Source organism: Felis catus, chromosome C1 (assembly GCF_018350175.1).
Source record: "Felis catus isolate Fca126 chromosome C1, F.catus_Fca126_mat1.0, whole genome shotgun sequence".
In the NCBI taxonomy this organism is placed as follows: Eukaryota; Metazoa; Chordata; class Mammalia; order Carnivora; family Felidae; genus Felis; species Felis catus.
In genome coordinates, this window is record NC_058375.1 from 23,844,059 (window position 1) to 23,862,229 (window position 18,171).

The following is an 18,171-nucleotide window of genomic DNA, read 5'->3' on the forward strand; positions in this document are numbered from 1 at the left end:
GAACAAAAACTCGTAGAAGAAAGTCATGGTCCAGATATGAAGTGAATTAAAATATAGCATGACTTTGAGTATCTGAGGGAGTATAGGAAAATACATTTGAACTTGAAGCCTGGAGCATTTCCCTTCAAGCAGCATTTAAATCATAAGATTACCGTTCCTTCCCTCTGGGTCCCCGGATGCTAGTTAGCTCTGCAGAGAATAATGTTTACATAATCACAATATTTTTTTAAAAACACTTTATTGATTTTCAATTTTTGAAATTCAGAGACAGACAACACACGAAACCAGAACATTTTAATTATGGATACAGAACTAGATGCAAATGTAGTGGTTTAGCAAGAAGATTTAGGAGGAGGGAGGGCAGGTGTGATGAAGGATGTCTCATCTTACACAGTGGGGAGTCAAGAGATGTTTCATGAAATGAATGGCCTAAGAAAGAAAAGCCGGAAAATGCGTATCCAACCGAACTCTGGAGGGACGTTACCTTTCTAAACTTCTCATCTTTCATAGTTGGGCATGGTGCCAGGCACTGTGAGTTCAGTAACCAGCTCCCCTCCTTCCCTTCACAGAACCCCTGCGTTTCCCTGGACACGTGGCTATCCAGAGAAACAGGATATTTCCCAGGCTTTCTTGCAGCTACCTGGGATCAGGTGACCAAATTCAGACCAACTGGATGCAAACAGAACTGATGTGGCTGTCCATTAGCTGGAATACGGATGTGACTGGCCATCTCTGACCCAAGAGTTTTGGGGTAAATAATAATAGCTAACACTTAGACATATTCTAACTATGTTTTCTAACAGGTCTTTTTTTTTGGTAATTAAAGGTTTTTTTTAATGTTTATTTATTTATTTTAAATTTTTTTTCAATGTTTTTTTATTTATTTTTGGGACAGAGAGAGACAGAGCATGAACGGGGGAGGGGCAGAGAGAGAGGGAGACACAGAATCGGAAACAGGCTCCAGGCTCCGAGCCATCAGCCCGGAGCCCGACGCGGGGCTCGAACTCACGGACCACGAGATCGTGACCTGGCTGAAGTCGGACGCTTAACCGACTGCGCCACCCAGGCGCCCCAATGTTTATTTATTTTTGAGAGAGAGAGAGAGAGAGAGAGAGACAGAGCGGGAGCAGGGGAAGGGCAGAGAATCCAAAGCAGGGTCCAGACTCTGAGCTGTCAGCACAGAGCCCAACATGGGGCTTGAACTCACAAACCAGGAGATCACGATCTGAGCTGAAGTCAGACAGACGCTTAACCAACTGAGCCACCCGGGCACCCCCTAGTCATGGTGGTTTTCTAGGTGCTTTAACCTAGTGAGGATGTGTATTCATTACCTTATAGCTGCTGTAACAAAATACCACACGCTTGGTGGTTCAGAACAACACAGATTTTTTTCCCCTTACAGTTCTGGAGTTCTGAAGTTTAAAATCAAAGTGTCGTCTAAACTGCTTCTTTCTGGAGGCTCAGGGGACAATTTGTTCCCTTGTCTTTTCAGCTTCTAGTGGGTCACCTGCATTCCTTGGCTCCCAAGTCCTTTCTCATGTCACTATGGCCTCTCATTTCCATCATCACATCTCCTGTTAAGATTTCCATTTCCTGCCCCCTTCCTTTAAGGACCCTCGTGATTGCATAGGGCCCACCGGAGCAGTCGGGGATAATATCCCCAACTCGAGAGTCTTAATCACTTCTGCCAAGTTTGTTTTTTGTTTTGTGTTTGTTTTTGTTTTGTTTTGTTTTGGTTTGTTTTGTTTTTTGCCGTATAACATAACGTTCACAATTTCTAGGGATTAGGGCATAGACATCTTTGGCAAAACATTATGCTCCCTCCCTCAGATTCATAGATAGTATCCCCATTTTATGGATGGCGAAACCCAAGCACAAAGAAATTAAGTGGCACGCTCAGGGTGACACAGCAGCTCAGAAGTGGCAGACCCGTCACTTAAACCTGGACAGTCTGGCACCAGAACCTGTGCTCATGACCGTGAAAACACTTCTACCCTGGCCGTACTCTGGCTTCCCGAAGACTGCAGAACCCATCTAGCTGGCGCTGGATGGCCTGCGGAGAAAAAGAAACTTCCATTTCCTAAGGCACTGTCATTTGGGAGTCTTCCTTACAAGGGCTGTATTCTAATACCAGAGTCAATAGCTACTGTAGATAATTGAAGGTAATGATTTTCCTTGATCTCATTCCTAGTGATTTGAGCCTATGATGAGAAAAATGGGCTTTGTATTCATTGCAAATGTGTTTAAGTTGGAGGGCCCGGGTGTGGATCAATTCACATCACAACCTTGCTTAAACCCTTCAGGGACCCCGCTGCCTTTGGGATGGAGCCCAAGCCCCTCAGCCTAGATTCAGGTCAGCTTTTCTTTCATCCATCTTTCTGTTTCTTGCTGCTCTTCTTTTAGGGAGGACCCTTGGACCCCACTGGCATTGACAGTGGACCCAGAACAGACCTTTGGCCGTGTCTACCCCTCACTTTTGCTCATCTTACCCCCTCTCCCTGGAATCCCATCTTTCTTTCTCTCCCCCTCCTTTTTTTTTTTTTAAATGTTTATTTTTGAGAGAGAGAGAGAGAGAGAGAGAGCAGGGGAGGGGCAGAAAGAGACAGACACAGAATCCGAAGCAGGCTCCAGGCTTGTGCTGTCAGCACAGAACCTGACGCGGGGCTCGAACTCACAAGCTGTGAGGTCATGCTCACCGACTGAGCCACCCAGGCACCCCTTCCTCTCCCCGTCCCGCTCAGCATGTCCTACTCAAAGCCCATCTGTGAACTCCTAGTCATCCCTCAAGACCCAGCCCAAGTTGCCTCTGGAATATTTTTCTGTTTATCTCGGTCGTTCTCCTGTTAAAGATTTTCCTCAAATGTCTGGCAGTTCAGATCATGGTTAAACAAAACAAAACAAAACAACTCGGTCTACACACACACACACACACACACACACACACGTACACACACCCTCCCAGAAAGATCAGGCTTCTTTCCTTTTCCTTGTGCGTTCCTGGGTCAAAATAACCACATCAGCACACATTTGCCATGATCATTGTAACTAATATCATTTATAATTTTAGGATTTAAGATCACTAGTAGGCTCCTGCACCAATATGTGACTCAAAATAAAAGCCATACCAAATGACAAGATAGCCATAAGGACATCTGACAAAACCCTGATTTTTCCCATGATGACCACTCTGATTTTTTTTAAATATTAAATTATTTAAAAAAAATTTTTTTTAACATTTATTTACTGTTGAGAGCCAGAGAGAGACAGAGTGCGAGCAGGGGAGGGGCAGAGAGAGAGGGAGACCCAGAAGAATCCAAAGCGGGCTCCAGGCTCTGAGCTGTCAGCACAAAGCCTGACACGGGGCTCGAACCCATGAACCTCAAGATCATGACCTGAGCCACAGTCGGACGCTTAACCAACTGAGCCACCCAGGTGCCCCGATATTAAATTATTTTTAGATACTGTGTGTATGGAAGTATGAGTCTCTGTCTTGCCCGGCCACGGCTGCTCTGCCGCCTGCCTGTCCGCAGCGAATCCTTACGTGACTCTATACGGAAAACCTTCCTGTTTTTGCCCTTAGAACCCGTGAAGCGAGGCCCAGAGAAGCAGCATTAGTTTCCTGGGGCTGCTGTAACAGATTACTGCCAACCGAGCGGCTTACAACAACACAGCTTTTTTTCTTGCCACATTTCTTTCTGGGGGCGAGAAGTCCAAATTGGGTCTAATGGGGCTAAAGGTAAGGGCTGAATTCCTTCTGGAGGCTCTAGGGGAGAATCTGTTCCTTGCCTTTGCCAGCTTCCAGAGGCCGCCCGCCTTCCTCGGCTTGCGGCCCCTCCCAGCGCTGCTATCACCCCAACCTCTGTTCTGTCACCACATCTCCTTCTAACCCTCCCGCCTCCTATTACAAGGACACCCGTTATTCTATTGGGCCCACCTGGATAACCCAGGCTAATTTCCCCGTCTCAAGATCCTGAATTTAGTCCCATCTGGCAAGTCCCTTTTGCCTTGTAATGTGTCACAGGTGCCTGGGATCAGGATGCGGACATCTTTGGGGGCCGCTACCTAGCCTGTCACAGAAGCGAAGTGACTAGTCCCGGATCACACAGCAGTAAGCAGCAGAACTAGGAGTCTGACCCAAGTCCTTCTGGCCCAGCCCCCTCCCTCTTTGCCCCTGCCCTAGCCTGAAGATGCTCTGTAGCTTGTGAAGTCACCAAGGATGCCTGGCTCTGGGTGGGCCTTGGGGCCCCTGCTCTCTCAGCGGATGTCCCCCCCCTTCGAGCCACCCAAACCCTGAAGGAGGGCCAGCCCTTCCTGTGAAGAAGGGGCACAACTGAGCATCTGGCCTGGAGACATGAGGTCCCTGGGTCCTTCCCGTTGGCATGGCGCTTTGCCAGGAGCTCCCAGGGGCCGGTGCTGTTGGGCCCGAGGACCGAACCCCACAGCCTCCTCAGTGGCCTGCCGGGCTCAGCGCTCAGAATCCCCCACTTGGGACCCACGGCCCCGCCCCTGCTGGCCCACCCCTCATCCCTGCACACACCTCTGCCTGTTTTCTGATTTCTGGTCTCCTAAGAGGCACCTCTGCCCTGCCCTGAGTGTTCCCATGCACAACCCAGGCCTGTGGCAGCATCAGCAAGTCGAAAACCCAATTACATTCCGATTATTCTAGTCCTAGCCCGACAGAGGTTACTGTAAGTCACGCTGGAATTGAGAGGGACGGGGAGGCAGACCTGGGGCCGGTGCCCAGGGATAGCACTTAAAGATGGATGTGACAGGGACCTGTGGCTCAGAGGTTCGGGATTAGATCAACAAGGCCGGGGATGGCTGGTTCCAGGAAAGAGGTCATGTGGCCACCAGTTTGACAGACAGCTCAGGCAAAGCAAAGGCTTCAGGCCGGTCCTTCCTGGTCAGAGCGGGTGCCAGGGCTGAGTGCCCAGCCTGGAGATGGAGGGCATGAGGTCCCTGGATGCCTCCCCTGGGCACTGGTGCTTGGCCAGGAGTTGCCAGAGGCCAGTGCTATTGGGCCCGAGGACCAAAGCATCACAGCCCCTTGTGGGTCCTCCAGAGCGTCACTGGCCCCTCTGGGTATCGCAGGATTTTCTCTGAGCATCTGCCCAGGGGTCTCTCCCTCGTGCCCACCTCTGCAAACAACTGGCCTCTCTCCTCAGGCCATGGCTGAGGGAGCCAGACTCAGGACCAGAGGGACCTGGGGGCTCAAAGCCTCCTCCCTGACCAGGGTCTGATAGGGAGAAATATTGCTGCCTGGGGGGTAGAAGGAACCACTCCTGATCCTTCCTCCTGGAGAGCAGCCGTCTCTGGGGTCCCCAAGGATGAACAGAGGATTGGCCTTTGGGATCCCTTTTAAGGGGAGCTGAGACTGGCTCTGTGAAGCTGAATTCTCAGCCACGAGTCCTTCCCCACGCTGACACGTGCACCCCATGTATAATGGTTTGGGGCACCTGGGGAGCCCCGTGCTCACTCTAGCCCAGGGGGTACGGGAGGTCCTGGACTATGGCATCCCAAGCTCTGGGCTGGGTTCTAAGCCTGGGCCGTGCTGGACTCCGCTGGGGCCCACTGCCTGGGTGGGTGTCTGCATGGGTCTCTACCTGTCTCATTACCAGCTGCACCTTGTCGTTTGCTGCAGCTGGTGTTTGAGTGTCCCCGCACGATCTGGCTCCCACCCCACGTCGTAGCCCCTCCCCAGTGCTTCCACTGCAAGCAATCACAGCTCTAGATGGGCGGGGGGGGGGTGGGTAGCGTGGGGGATGAGATGAGTCATCGCTGTGGGGGCAGACATACCAAGCCCCACAAACACACAGTCGCGGTGCTGCGGACACAAAGGCATGCGCACACTCACGTTCCCACGCTCAGAGGGGCACATGCCGGGAGGCCCGTGCTCCTCAGAGCCACAACTGCACAGACACACAGAGAGACTGACACCCCCTCCACACACACACACACACACACACACACACACACACACCACACACACATTCCTTGTGGACACAACCGCACAAAGCGAAGCCCCATACAGACACATCCCACCCAGGTGACCCCCACGTCACCACCCCAGAGCCTGTTCTCCACTCGCGCACACACTCAGAGACACAAACACACACACAGTCACATGTTAGGTTCTTCAGACATACACTCATAGCCCCAACTTCTAAATACAGAAACACACACACATACACAGGCGCACATGCAGTCACACACACACACACACACACACACACGTGTGCACTCGCACCAGGCACTTCTGTCTCGAGTCCCCTCATCCATTCCCTTGCCTCTGCCAGCACCCCAGGAAGGCAGGACAGAGCGCCAGAACCATAGGGACGCTATGACCCGGCACCCATCCTGCCCAGGGACAGTGCTGTGCCATGGGGTCAGCTTCACTTCTCCTCCTGTTCTGGGGAGGTGAAGGTCACTGACCTGTCCCCTGTGTTCCTCCAGCTCCCCTCTCACACACTCTGGGCCCTAATGGTCCATCTCTAGCTCCTCTGAGAAAGGACTTTGGCTGCCACAGGGAAGATGGGAGGTTACATCTCAGGAATCACCTCCAGGGAGCGAAGGAGTGTGAGTCTCCTAAGGTGACAGAGAATGGTGGGATCTGATGTGTTAGGAAGGTCCTGTCCTGAGGCAGGCACAGCCAAGGTGGCTGCCTGATGCCCGGGGGGTCACTCGTGGCCTACCTGTGGTTCCTGAAACGCCCAACCTCCATACCTTTGCACCTGCTGTTTCCTCTACCTGGAACCCTCTCTGGGGCCACCACACCACACCACAAGGCTACCTTCTCATTTTTCAGGTCCCCGTGTTCTCGCTCCAGGAAGTCTGTCCTGATGCCCTGGCTGAAGCAGTCTGTCCTTCTGGGTCTCCTCACAGCAATCCTCGTGCGATAGCATATTTGCTGGCTTGGGAGCCTCCCACCCCCAGCCCGCCTGGGCGCCTCTGTCCGGCAAGGAGGTGGGTAAACCCAGAGAGAATCACAGGCCTGAACCCCACCTCTGCCTCTGCTGTGTGGCCTCGAGCAAGCCCCTGAACCCAGTGAGTCCAGTGTCCTCATCCGGAAAATGGGGACAATAGCAACTACCTCCCCGGATTGGCCTGAAGAATGAGTGAGATCACGCATGGCGGGGCCTATGCAAGTGGCAGCTGTGTTTTTCTAGTTCATTGGCTGGCACACAGCTTAGTACGTGTTTGTTGAATTAGTCAGCCCCTCTGGCTTCCCTCTTCCTGCCCCCACCTACCATCCATCCATCTTGGGAGGGGGTTAAAGTAGGTACCAAGGAAAAGGATGGAGGGGGGCAGATAGAACGGGGCAGGGGTGGGGGGGCGCGCTGGGAGATGGACGAGGAGGGCGCTCACTGCAGCAGCTGCAGCCAGAGCCTGGCCGGGGGCGGTGCAGGCACCGGCTCTCACTTCTGTGACCCACCTGTGCCATCATCCTCGTGAGCTAGGTGAGGCCGCGAGGAGAGTTGGCGCTGGGACCCCCCCCCCCTCCTCCGCGCTGTGGCCCTCCGAAGCTGCCCAGGGCCCGCCAGCACACAGTAGGTGCGCTCTGAACGCCCAGGGACCGGAGGCGTAAATGCCGACTGAACGCGAACGTATGAATGAACGGACGGACGCGTGAATGGAGGTGGGATGGAAGCAAGAAGTGGCAGACGAGGAGGAACGAGCGTCTCCCCCGCCCTCCCAGTCTCGGGCTGAGCGACGTGAAGCCGAGACCGGCTGGGGGCTCCCCTCCCCGCCGGCCCCTCCCGCCCGGCCGCCCCCCCCCCCCACCTCCCCGCGGCGCGCAGCCCGGCGGAGCCCGCGCCCAGCCAGAGCCCGCGTTGGAGCCGCGGCTCGCGCCCAGCAGAGCGAGCCCAGGCAGCGCAGCCTTGGGAGGGGGCTTCCCCGGACCCCTCCCCCGGCCCGGGCCCCTGGAGCCCGACCTTCCGGGCAGGGAGGCGGAGTCCCCGGTGCAAAGTCCGGGGACCAGCAGCCGAGGACGCCAGGGTCCCGGAGCCAACAGGTGCGGGGCTTGGGGGATCCCCAGGCCCGGGGTGGGGGTTCCAAAGGACCCTCGGCGGGAGCCAGGAGTCTCGGGGCAAAACCTGGGTGCTGGGAGGCGGGGTCCCCAGTAGGCAGTGCCCTCCTCCCGGCAGGCTTCTGCAGAACCCCTAGCGCCCTCGCTCCCCCACCTACTCCCCGCAGCCTCCCACAGCGCCCGAGGTGCAGGGAGGTCCCGCTGAGGGAGTGGGCTCGCCGGCGCTGGGAGGGGGTACGAAGGAGCCCCCCTCGCCCTCCCCCCAGCGGTCACCGGGGCCCGGCAACCCTCCCACACACGTCCGGGGTCGTCCCTGCCCAGCCTTGGGAAGGAGGGGTCTGAGCGAAAGAGGAGGGGCGGGGAGCGAGGCCCGATTTATGAATGGAGAGAGCGGCCTGCGCGCCGGCCCAGCGACCCCTGGCGGCCGTCGGGGCGCATCGCGGCCCCGGGGGTCTGAGGGGCCTGGCCGCTGAGCCTGGGGCTCTTCTCTGGCTTCCGGGGAGGTGGTGGGTTCCTCCCTACACCTCTCCCGTGTGTGTGTGTGTGTGTGTGTGTGTGTGTGTGTGTGTGTGTGTATCCTAGCCGGGAGGGTCCAGGTCTGGCGGGTGGGGGGCGGGCCCTGGGTCTCTAACGCGTCCCTTGACCATTTTTTCAACCAAAAAATTCAGGCCTGTGAACTGACTCAGGAGAGAACATTTGCCATCGGGATGGCTTCCCCTCACAAATCTATGGTGTTTGGTGGATTCAGACAGACCTGGCGTAGTAGCTTGGTGACCTTGAGCAAGGGGCTCAACCCCTCTGAGCTGCTTCTGCAAAGCAGGGTTCTCTGAGGTAGCCCCAGGCGACCCTGAAGCCGGCTCTCCCCGCCCCCCTCAGTGGGTAAAGCCCTAGACATGCATTAGACCTCACTACGCCTCACCGTGGCCCTGTGAGGCAGGTGATTATTACTCCTTTGGATAGATGGGGAAACCGAGGCTGAAAAGGGCGACGTAAGTTACCCAAGAGCAACTTGCATGAAATTGAGATGCGAGCCACATCTGTCTTTCTCCATCTATTTCGGGCTCACTGTAACCTAACAGCACTGTGAGAATTAAGAGGGAGCTTATATGCTAATTGCCTGGCACACTCCTAATGTTCTTTCTTCTTTCCTCCCCTCCTTTCTTCAGGAGGTTTGGGGCTGGGACCCCAGAGACCTAGGTGCAAGGGAAGTGGGCTGAGGCCAGGCCAGGGCTCCCCTCCCTCTGCAGAGCCCAGGATGCCCCTCGGCTGCAGCAGCTTCTGAGCTCATGGAGCCCTCAGCCACCCCAGGGGCCCAGACGGGGACCCCCACTGGTGGTGGGGAACCATCACCGTCACCGGTGCCTCCTGACTACGAAGACGAGTTCCTGCGCTATCTGTGGCGCGATTATCTGTACCCGAAGCAGTACGAGTGGGTCCTCATCGCTGCCTACGTGGCTGTGTTCCTTGTGGCCCTGGTGGGCAACACGCTGGGTAGGTGTTGAGGTTCCTGGGTGCTGCGGATTTCCCTTGGGGACTGGAAGGGGTCCTGGGCCTCACTTCTCTCTCTCCCCCTCCCCTACCTTCCCTTGGCTGGGTAGTGTGGGGGATGGTTTGGGTAGCGTGGGTGGGGGGGTTGGTAGGGGAGAGACACTGGCTAGGATGGGCGTGGCTCTGCCCCTGGCTTCACCTCCTCCTCTTCTTCCCACCTCCCCACCTGCCCTGCAGTCTGCCTGGCCGTGTGGAGGAACCACCACATGAGGACGGTCACCAACTACTTCATTGTCAACCTGTCCCTGGCTGACGTGCTGGTGACAGCCATCTGCCTGCCAGCCAGCCTGCTGGTGGACATCACTGAGTCCTGGCTCTTCGGTCATGCCCTCTGCAAGGTCATCCCCTATCTCCAGGTGAGCTCTGCCCGGGTGCTGCTCGTCACCCCTCTGTCATCCCAAGTCCAGAAACCACGGCCTTGCCTAGACCTCAGTGACCCTCAGACTTGCCTTTCAGACAGGACACGGTGGCTCGGTTCCTCTGCACTGTCATTCTCTATTATCAGCGGGGACAGGCCATGAGGCCTGACACTTGAGGACACAGACACAGCCCCACACACTCCCCCTGCAGAGATCTCCTCCTGGTCACACCCGCAGACCCCCCCACACACACACCCATGTGTGGACACATGTACAGTCACCTCCAGGTGCCTGGGACACAGTGGAGGAGAGAGGCACAAGCCCGTGGTGACAGACGCAGATGCACGCTGAGCCTGTTCTTTGATTTCAAGGGGGCTGGTTTGCGGGGGTCGCTGGAAAGTATCCCCCCTCCCCTACCATCCCTGGCCAGGGCCTTCCCTCCCCCAGAGGTGGGAATCAGGATGTCCAGATGGGGTTGGTGGGGTGGAAAGAGGGCTGACCAGAGGCCAGAATGGCCCCTCAGCTGCACCCCTCGACCCTGTCCTCGTACCCCAGAGCGCAGGGGGGGTGCTCTCCTGGAGGCAGTGCCCACCTTCACCTCTGGCCTAGGCTTGTGTCTGCCTCCCAGGATGAGGCTCTTTCCTAACGGCCCGGGGAAGGGATGGCCTCCTGGGCAGAGAGAAATGCCTCTCGGATTTCCATCATTTTCAGGTCTTCCGCTCAATGGATTAACCCCGGCAACCCTGAGAATAAAGACAGGGTGGGTGGGTGGGGGGGAGCGGTGAGGACATTCACCTCAGGCAAATTATTTAACCTTTCTGTGCCTCAGTGTCGTCATCTGTGACACGGGGGTGCGAGTACACATCACGGGGTTGTGGCGAGGATAAAGAGAACGGTGGCACGGAGTAGTTTCCATGAGCCTAAGTTATTATTCATCGTCGAGGAGCACCCAGTAGGGGCCAGGTCTCGACCTGGACGTTTTCCATCCATGATTTCATGGATTCTCATAAGAATCCTTCCAGGTGGATGACTTGGTCCCATCCTGCAGATGAGGCTCAGGGAGGGTGAGTGATCTACCCACACGCGCCCAGCCAGTGAGTGGCGCGGTCAGGACGCGCACCACCCCTGGCTGCCTGGTATTTCGGGGCTCGGAGCCCCGTCCCTCACCCCACGTCTGTGGGTGGCCCCCCAGAAGGCTGACGTCCTGTCCCCATGGGGCAGGCCGTGTCTGTGTCTGTGGCAGTGCTGACTCTCAGCTTCATCGCCCTGGACCGCTGGTATGCCATCTGCCACCCGCTGTTGTTCAAGAGCACCGCCCGGCGTGCCCGTGGCTCCATCCTGGGTATCTGGGCTGTGTCACTGGCTGTCATGGTGCCCCAGGCCGCCGTCATGGAATGCCGCAGCGTGCTCCCCGAGCTAGCCAACCGCACCCGGCTCTTCTCGGTCTGTGATGAACACTGGGCAGGTAACGGCGGGAGCCTTGAGCAGGCATCGCTGAAGTGGGCACCTCTGGGGCACATACCCCTAGGGCAGGTGTCTGTCCGTGTACTTCTGGGGTGGGCTCCCCCAGGGTGGGTGTCTCCCAAAAGGACACCCTGGAGTAACCTTCTACCGGCTACCCTCCCAGGGTGAGTATAACCCCTTCATGGATGCCATAGAACAGCCACCTACCAGGGTGGGTACCTCCTCGAGTCTAGACATCTGCTAGGAGTCCCTCCAGAATGGACACCCCCAGGCCGGGCAGCTGCGGGGTCTCTCTGCCACGGAGTCTGTATCAGGCCCTGGCACTTGCTTGGGCTCCATGGCTCTAGTTGGGGGAGGGTGGCATTGCTAAGCACGACAAGCTGGACGCTCCCACAGTGGGTCCAGCCCTTTTATCTCTTGACCCCTACAGATGACCTCTATCCCAAGATCTACCACAGTTGCTTCTTCATTGTCACCTACCTGGCCCCGCTGGGCCTCATGGCCATGGCCTATTTCCAGATCTTCCGCAAGCTCTGGGGCCGCCAGGTGAGGCCCACTCTGGTGTCACTGTCCGGGCTGGGAGGGGAAGGGGGTACTGGTCTAAGGGAATAGACAGTCCTGTGCTTTCAGAACATGCCATCCTGGCTGCAACCAGAGAAAGGCAAGGCCTAGGGACATGGCAAGGTCAAGGCCAAAGTGCTAGTGCCTCCCCTGGAACCGGATAGTGACTAATATCAGTTTCAGTATCTAATAGCTAATCATCGTTCTAGTAGCAGGAATGTCTTCACAACCATCTCAGCTGACCAACAGCAGGTTCTGTCTGGGGTGGAGTGTGGGGGAGAGAATTGCCCAGAAGTTCCTGGCACCAGCAGGACCAAGTTCTGGGTCCCGTGCTTGGGCAATGAGAGGATACAGACCAGAACGTGACCAGCCCGCAGTCTGCCAGCACTTAACCGTCCACCCCTAACAGCTCCCCAGTCAGGATGGCGAGAGTCACTGTGCTCATCTAATGGATGAGAAAACTGAGGCTCAGAGAAGGAAAGCGAGTCGATCGAGGAAGGTCACGTAACTCGCGGGTGGCTGAGCTGGCCCTAGACCCCCAGTTTCCTGAGCTGTAGCCCCGCACCCCTCTGGTGGGGGGTGATCTAGGTGTCCAGTAGTGTGAGACTTCAAGGATATCTATGGCTGCTCTGGGAGCCTGCAACGCTCGTAGGCTTCCGGGCACTGACCTAGGCAGGGACTGTGCTCTGAGGTCCAGGCCATTCCGAGCTGCCCACCTGCTCACCCCTTGCCCAGGCCTCCCCACAATCAGGCACAGGCCAGGGGGAGGCACAACTCACCCCCTGCCCTTACCCCCACAACAGGAGCTGATGATCTAGAGTCTTCTGCCTCTCTGAGTTTCAGTTGCATCATTTTTAACTAAGGGCCAGTGACACCTTCCCAGAAGGCACGTTGTGGGTGGGCTCACAATGAACTAATGGAAAGTGAAAGTGCATTGTTCACCCTCCAGTCCGGAGTGTCAGTCTTCGTCGTGAATATTAGGTTTCTTCGCATGGCGGCGAGAGCGTTTGTTCCCTTCGCCCACCTGCACCCTGCCCCAGGGTCCACCCTGGGGGGGGGGGCGGGACCCAGCAAAGGGGAAGGCCCCTCCCCGGGAGCTCCGCCCACCGCCACCATCTCTGTGTGTGCTGGACAGATCCCTGGCACCACCTCGGCCCTGGTGAGGAACTGGAAGCGGCCCTCAGACCAGTCGGAGGACCAGGGACAGGGCCCCAGCACAGAGCCCCAGCCTCGGGCCCGGGCCTTCCTGGCCGAGGTGAAGCAGGTGCGAGCTCGCAGGAAGACGGCCAAGATGCTGATGGTGGTGCTGTTGGTGTTTGCCCTCTGCTACCTGCCCATCAGTGTCCTCAATGTCCTCAAGAGGTGAGAGCACAAGGGGGGGGTGCGTGTGGGCCCGGAGGAAGAGGCTCTCTCTGCTTTGCAGGAAGACCGGCTCGGGCACTCACCCACGGTGTGGCCTTGGGGTGGGTCATCTCTCTTCTCCGAGCCTCCGAACCTCAAGTTCTCATCTGTATAACGCGAATAACAGTTCTGGCCTGCCAGGGCTATTGTGAAGATTCTTCCGTCTAGTCACCCAGCCATCTGATCGCAGGGGCTGGGAACAGTGACCACAGGACAAAGTCCCTGCCCTCGTGGAGGCTACATCTAGCAGGAGAGAGAAATAAGTCTCTATTGTACTGGCAGGCAGTGAGACTACTATGAAGACAAATAAAATAGGGAGAGAGGAGAGCGATGGTGACAGGAGTTGGTGCGGTTGTGTGTGTGTGTGTGTGTGTGTGTTTTAAGATACGATCTTTAAAAAAAAAAAGCTCATCTGAAGAAATGACATCTGGCAGAGATCTGAAGGAAGGGAGAGACCGAGGGACGAGGCCCCACAGGCGTCTGGAGGGACAGGGCTCGAAGCGGAGGGAAGACGGGGCTTGGCACGTGAGGGGCCGCAGGGTGCAGGGAAGGAGCGCGGGCTGCTCGTCGGGAGCCGATCTCAGTGTGAGTTTGTGCTTGGCGGCTGCCGGGCTGTGTGACCTTGGGCAAATCACTTTCCCTTTCTGAGCCTTGGTTTTCTTGTCTTTTAGATGAGGGTAGCGACTCCTGCCCCACCTGCGCGCATGCACACACATCTACCCCATTTCTGACTGTGGTCCCCTCGGCCCTAGGGTGTTTGGGATGTTCCGCCAAGCCAGTGACCGAGAGGCCGTCTACGCCTGCTTCACCTTCTCCCACTGGCTGGTCTATGCCAACAGCGCAGCCAATCCCATCATCTACAACTTCCTCAGTGGTGAGTGGGCTGGGGAGGCGGGGCGACCGAGGGTGGCAGCGGTGCCCAGGACAACAGGCTGCCAACCCCCAATCCAGGCTGAATAAAGGGATGGCCCCTGCTCCCTCCTGGGGATCGTCGTGAGCTTGCTCTGGGAACCCGCATCAGGAAAGACTCGGCCCTGCCCAGGAGCCCTGGTCTGAGTGGAAGGCGGGCCTCACTCCCACCGGCGGCCCGGATCCAGTTGTACAGATTATGCAGACCAGGGAGGGGGTGGGAAAGGCAGGGGCTAGGCCAGCTCACCTCCACCCCCGCCTGGTGCCTGCACAGCGGGACCTCCAGTCGGCCGGTCTGGCCAACACAGGCTCCAGAAGGAGCCAGGCCTGTGGGAAGAGGTGCCGGGAGTGCCTGCCTGGGAGGGTGACTGTGTAACCCAGTCATCGGGGGAAGGGAGGGTCACCAGCAGAGACGGGCCAGGAAGGGGTTTCCCTGTGCCCAGCTAGACAGGTACAGGCAGAGTGGCCAGAATACAGCGGGGTTTTCCCTGGATCCACCTGCCCCCAAGACCAGCCATGTTGTCCCCTCTCTGGAAGTCCCCGCGTCTCCACTCCCCCAGCCGTACCCCAGGCCACTCCCCTCCGCACCCCTCGCTGGGACCTCTGCACCCCTCGCTGGACCTCCCAGTCCCGGGATGGTAACACCTCCACCCTCGGACCCACCTGGGTTCAGCAGAAGAGTGGCTCATGAGACGTCTGGCCCCAGAACTAGGCCTAACAAACTGGTCCCGGTGGCTGTTCAAGCCTGGGCACAAGTAATCTTTGAGAAAAGGTTGAAAGGCTGAAGAAGGAGGGGCCAGGGGTCTGTACCACAACCCTCATTGAGACTGAAGAAGTATTCCCGGAGCTCAGAGGGCAGAACAGAAGAGATAAGGGCTGCGGCAGAGGCGGCAGCAGACTTCTTGCTGGGCGTTTCCTGTCTGGGTTGCATTAACTGAGCACCTACTGTGTGCCCAGCCCTCCACTGGGGCCCCACAGAAGCATGGTCAAGGAGGTTTCTGCTCCGGACATAATCTATTTCCCTGGTGTCCCTTGGCTGACCGAGGTGGCAGTGGTAGTCCCTCCTTCCCTACTCTGTCCTCCCCTTGAAGCGAAGGGCTCTGGAATGAGAACCAGGCCTGAACTCTGGCTGGGTGACCTCGGGCAAGTCTCTGCACCTCTATGCAGCTCCCCTGTGAGGTGAGGATAAAAGCTGCCAGCCTCTCAGGGTGCTGGGATGAGAGGGGGGCGGGGGGGAGGCAGGGGTGCCCGGCACCGTGCTTTGTGCAGGCTGCTGCTGTTCTTTCCATCACCATGGGGCACAGGTAGGGAAAGCCTAGCCCCGGCTGGGGGGCCTGAGCCCCTCCACCTACTCGCCAAGGAGGGCAGAGGTGGCCCCAGGCCCCTGAGCCAGACACCACGTTTTGAGCCCGGCTCAGAGCCAGAGCGCAGTCAAGGAATCAGATGAAAATTGCATTTCTCCTTGGGAACTGCTCCAGGGCCTCTGTCCTCACTCTCCCTGGCAGTGACGAGGTCGCCTTCGGGCTTTCTCCATCCCAGCTCTGCTCCGCCCTCCCGCCCCCTCACAGGCAGCTTGGCTGGAGCTGCGTGGGTGTCCCTGGGCCCAAGGCCCTTCCTGCTTCGTCCATCTCCTTATGGCTGTGTCTTCTGTCTCCAACCAAGGCAAATTCCGGGAGCAGTTTAAGGCCGCCTTCTCCTGCTGCCTGCCTGGCCTGGGTCCCTGCGGCTCTCCGAAGGCCCCCAGCCCCCGCTCCTCTGCCAGCCACAAGTCCTTTTCCTTGCACAGCCGGTGCTCCGTCTCCAAAGTCCCTGAGCACGTGGTGCTCACCAGTGTCACCACGGTGCTGCCCTGAGCGAGGGCTGCCCTGGTGGCGGCAGGGTGTGCAAGCCTTGGGCTTGCTCCTCTGGCTCCTGGGGGACCCACCTCCTCGTGGAGACTGCTGGATGCAGGGGGGAGGCTGGGGCTCCAGACCTGGTTTTCTGCCTGTTTAACTCTGGGCAAGTAACTTCCCTTCTCTGAGCCCTGTCTCCTAAGCAGGATTGATGGGAGGATTAAGCATGCTCGAGAAAGCGGAAAGCCTTTTGTAGATTGGGAAGTGTCATGGATAGGATTATCATATTCCTCTCGAGTGGCTGTGCCCCACGGTACCATCCATCCCCATCGTCCTTCCGCAGCCTGGCCTTCCTCCCAAAGATCCCCCTCCCACCCAATCACAGGCCTTCCCTGGAGTCTGCTGTAAGGGTCCCGGCAGGCATTCCCATCTGGCCGAGTGGCTCTGGCTAAAGCCCAGTTGTTCTGAGGCCCGTGCGAACTAATCTGGGTCCTTCCAGCCTTCCCCCAGCGGGAACAGAGCCCCGTCCTCACCAGGCGCCCGGTGCACACACCATAGACTGGACTCTGTTGGCTTTCTGGTGTGATAGAACACTCTCCATGTGGCCATTTGGCATGGAGGCCAGCAGCCTGAAGCAATTGTAATTAAAAGCCTGGCACTGAATGTTCCCTTTCCTTGTCATTGCACAAAATCTGTGCTGCCTAGGTGAGGAGAGAGAAGGTGGGGGAGCTTGGGGGAGGGGAGCAGACAGGCAGCACTGGAATGCTAGTATCTGCTGACCGCTCCCACCCCCCACCCCCAACACGCTGGATCCCAGAGGGGCTCCTAGCCAGGATTCAGAGCGCACGCGGTGCCGCCCCCTCAGGCGGTGCCAACCCTCCAATGCCCAGGACCCGGATCCTTGACACATCTGTCTGCTTCTGGGCCTGGCGGCCTCTGGGAGGTAAGGGAGATGGCGGCAGCAGTGTGCGGGGCGGGGAGCGGTGGGCAGACAGCAGGGTTCACAGACTGATTTACTGTTACCTTCCCCTTCTTGGAAATCGGGCTCGCGTTTACTTTCTCTGAACTCACAGGATAAAAAGAGAAAGCCGCAGACATGCTCCGTCTGCCACCAGGATGATTAGAGGGCTGCCAGAGGCCCCGATCCCCGTTGCCAGAGCAGGAAGTGGAGTGCAGTCTGAAGCACCGCTCTGCTGAGAGGGTGGGAGGCATCTGGCAGGGGCCGGCTCGGCCGTGCGCACCACCGGCTCTGCTTAACTTGATTAATGGAGCTTCGGGCTCCCTCTGACCTCACCCGTCAAGAAATGGGGCGAAGGCCCGGTCCTGCCAGGGGCCCAGCCCGGGAATGCTTTCGCACCCCTCCTCTTAGACATCACGCTTTCCAAGAGCAGGTGGAAGGCACGGCCTAAGTATGTCATCCACCCCTTGGATGACTCACCGACCTGGCGCTCGTGGCCATTTTCACAGATGTGCGGTCATTGCCAGGTGGGACGGGCTGCCCTCTCCTTCCGCACTCCCGCTGGCCTTAGGATCCAAAGCTGTGTGTGGAGTTTCGTGTAGCCGGGCTCGGAGGTCCAGTGGGCAGAGTGAGGTGTGAGGGCTGGACCCGAGCTCGGAACCACTTACCCACAGGGACCAACCCACGGGGACGAACCCAGGCCTGGGGCTCCTCGGCCCTGGCCTAGCACAAGGCTGACACTATGATTGGCACCATTCTAGAGGCAGGTTTCAGTAGACACTTGGCTCAGTGGGAGCAAAGAAACAACAGAAGCTTCCCCTAATGGCCTCATTTCTACTCTACCCTGCTGGCTGAACTCAGTCCCCTGGTGGGCCCAAGGCCTCCCTTTGGGGGGATTCGGATGAGCTGGAGAAAATTCAGAGGACCAGGATACCCAGGTGAGCAGTGCTCAGGGAAGAGCTGCCGAAGCACCCGGGACCACCCAGCCCAGGGAACGAAGGCCCGGGGGACACATGGTGGCACGTTCCAGGTATCTAGAAGCTTGGCATGCGGAAAGGGGTGATACAGGTTCTGGGTGGCCCAAGACAGAAAACCATAGTCATGGGTGGT

The 18,171-nt window shown here is 57.6% G+C and overlaps 1 protein-coding gene across 1 annotated transcript; it reads left to right on the forward strand.

Moving 5' to 3' along the window:
- The first annotated feature begins 7,820 nt into the window (after nt 1-7,820).
- HCRTR1 (hypocretin receptor 1) lies at nt 7,821-16,766 on the forward strand. The gene is made up of 8 exons (XM_003989799.4): nt 7,821-8,014; nt 9,196-9,520; nt 9,755-9,933; nt 11,158-11,401; nt 11,831-11,946; nt 13,097-13,323; nt 14,115-14,236; nt 15,934-16,766. Exons 2-8 carry the CDS (start codon nt 9,316-9,318, stop codon nt 16,122-16,124), a joined length of 1,284 nt encoding a protein of 427 aa, XP_003989848.1. The 5' UTR covers nt 7,821-8,014; nt 9,196-9,315; the 3' UTR covers nt 16,125-16,766.
- The last annotated feature ends 1,405 nt before the right edge of the window (nt 16,767-18,171 follow it).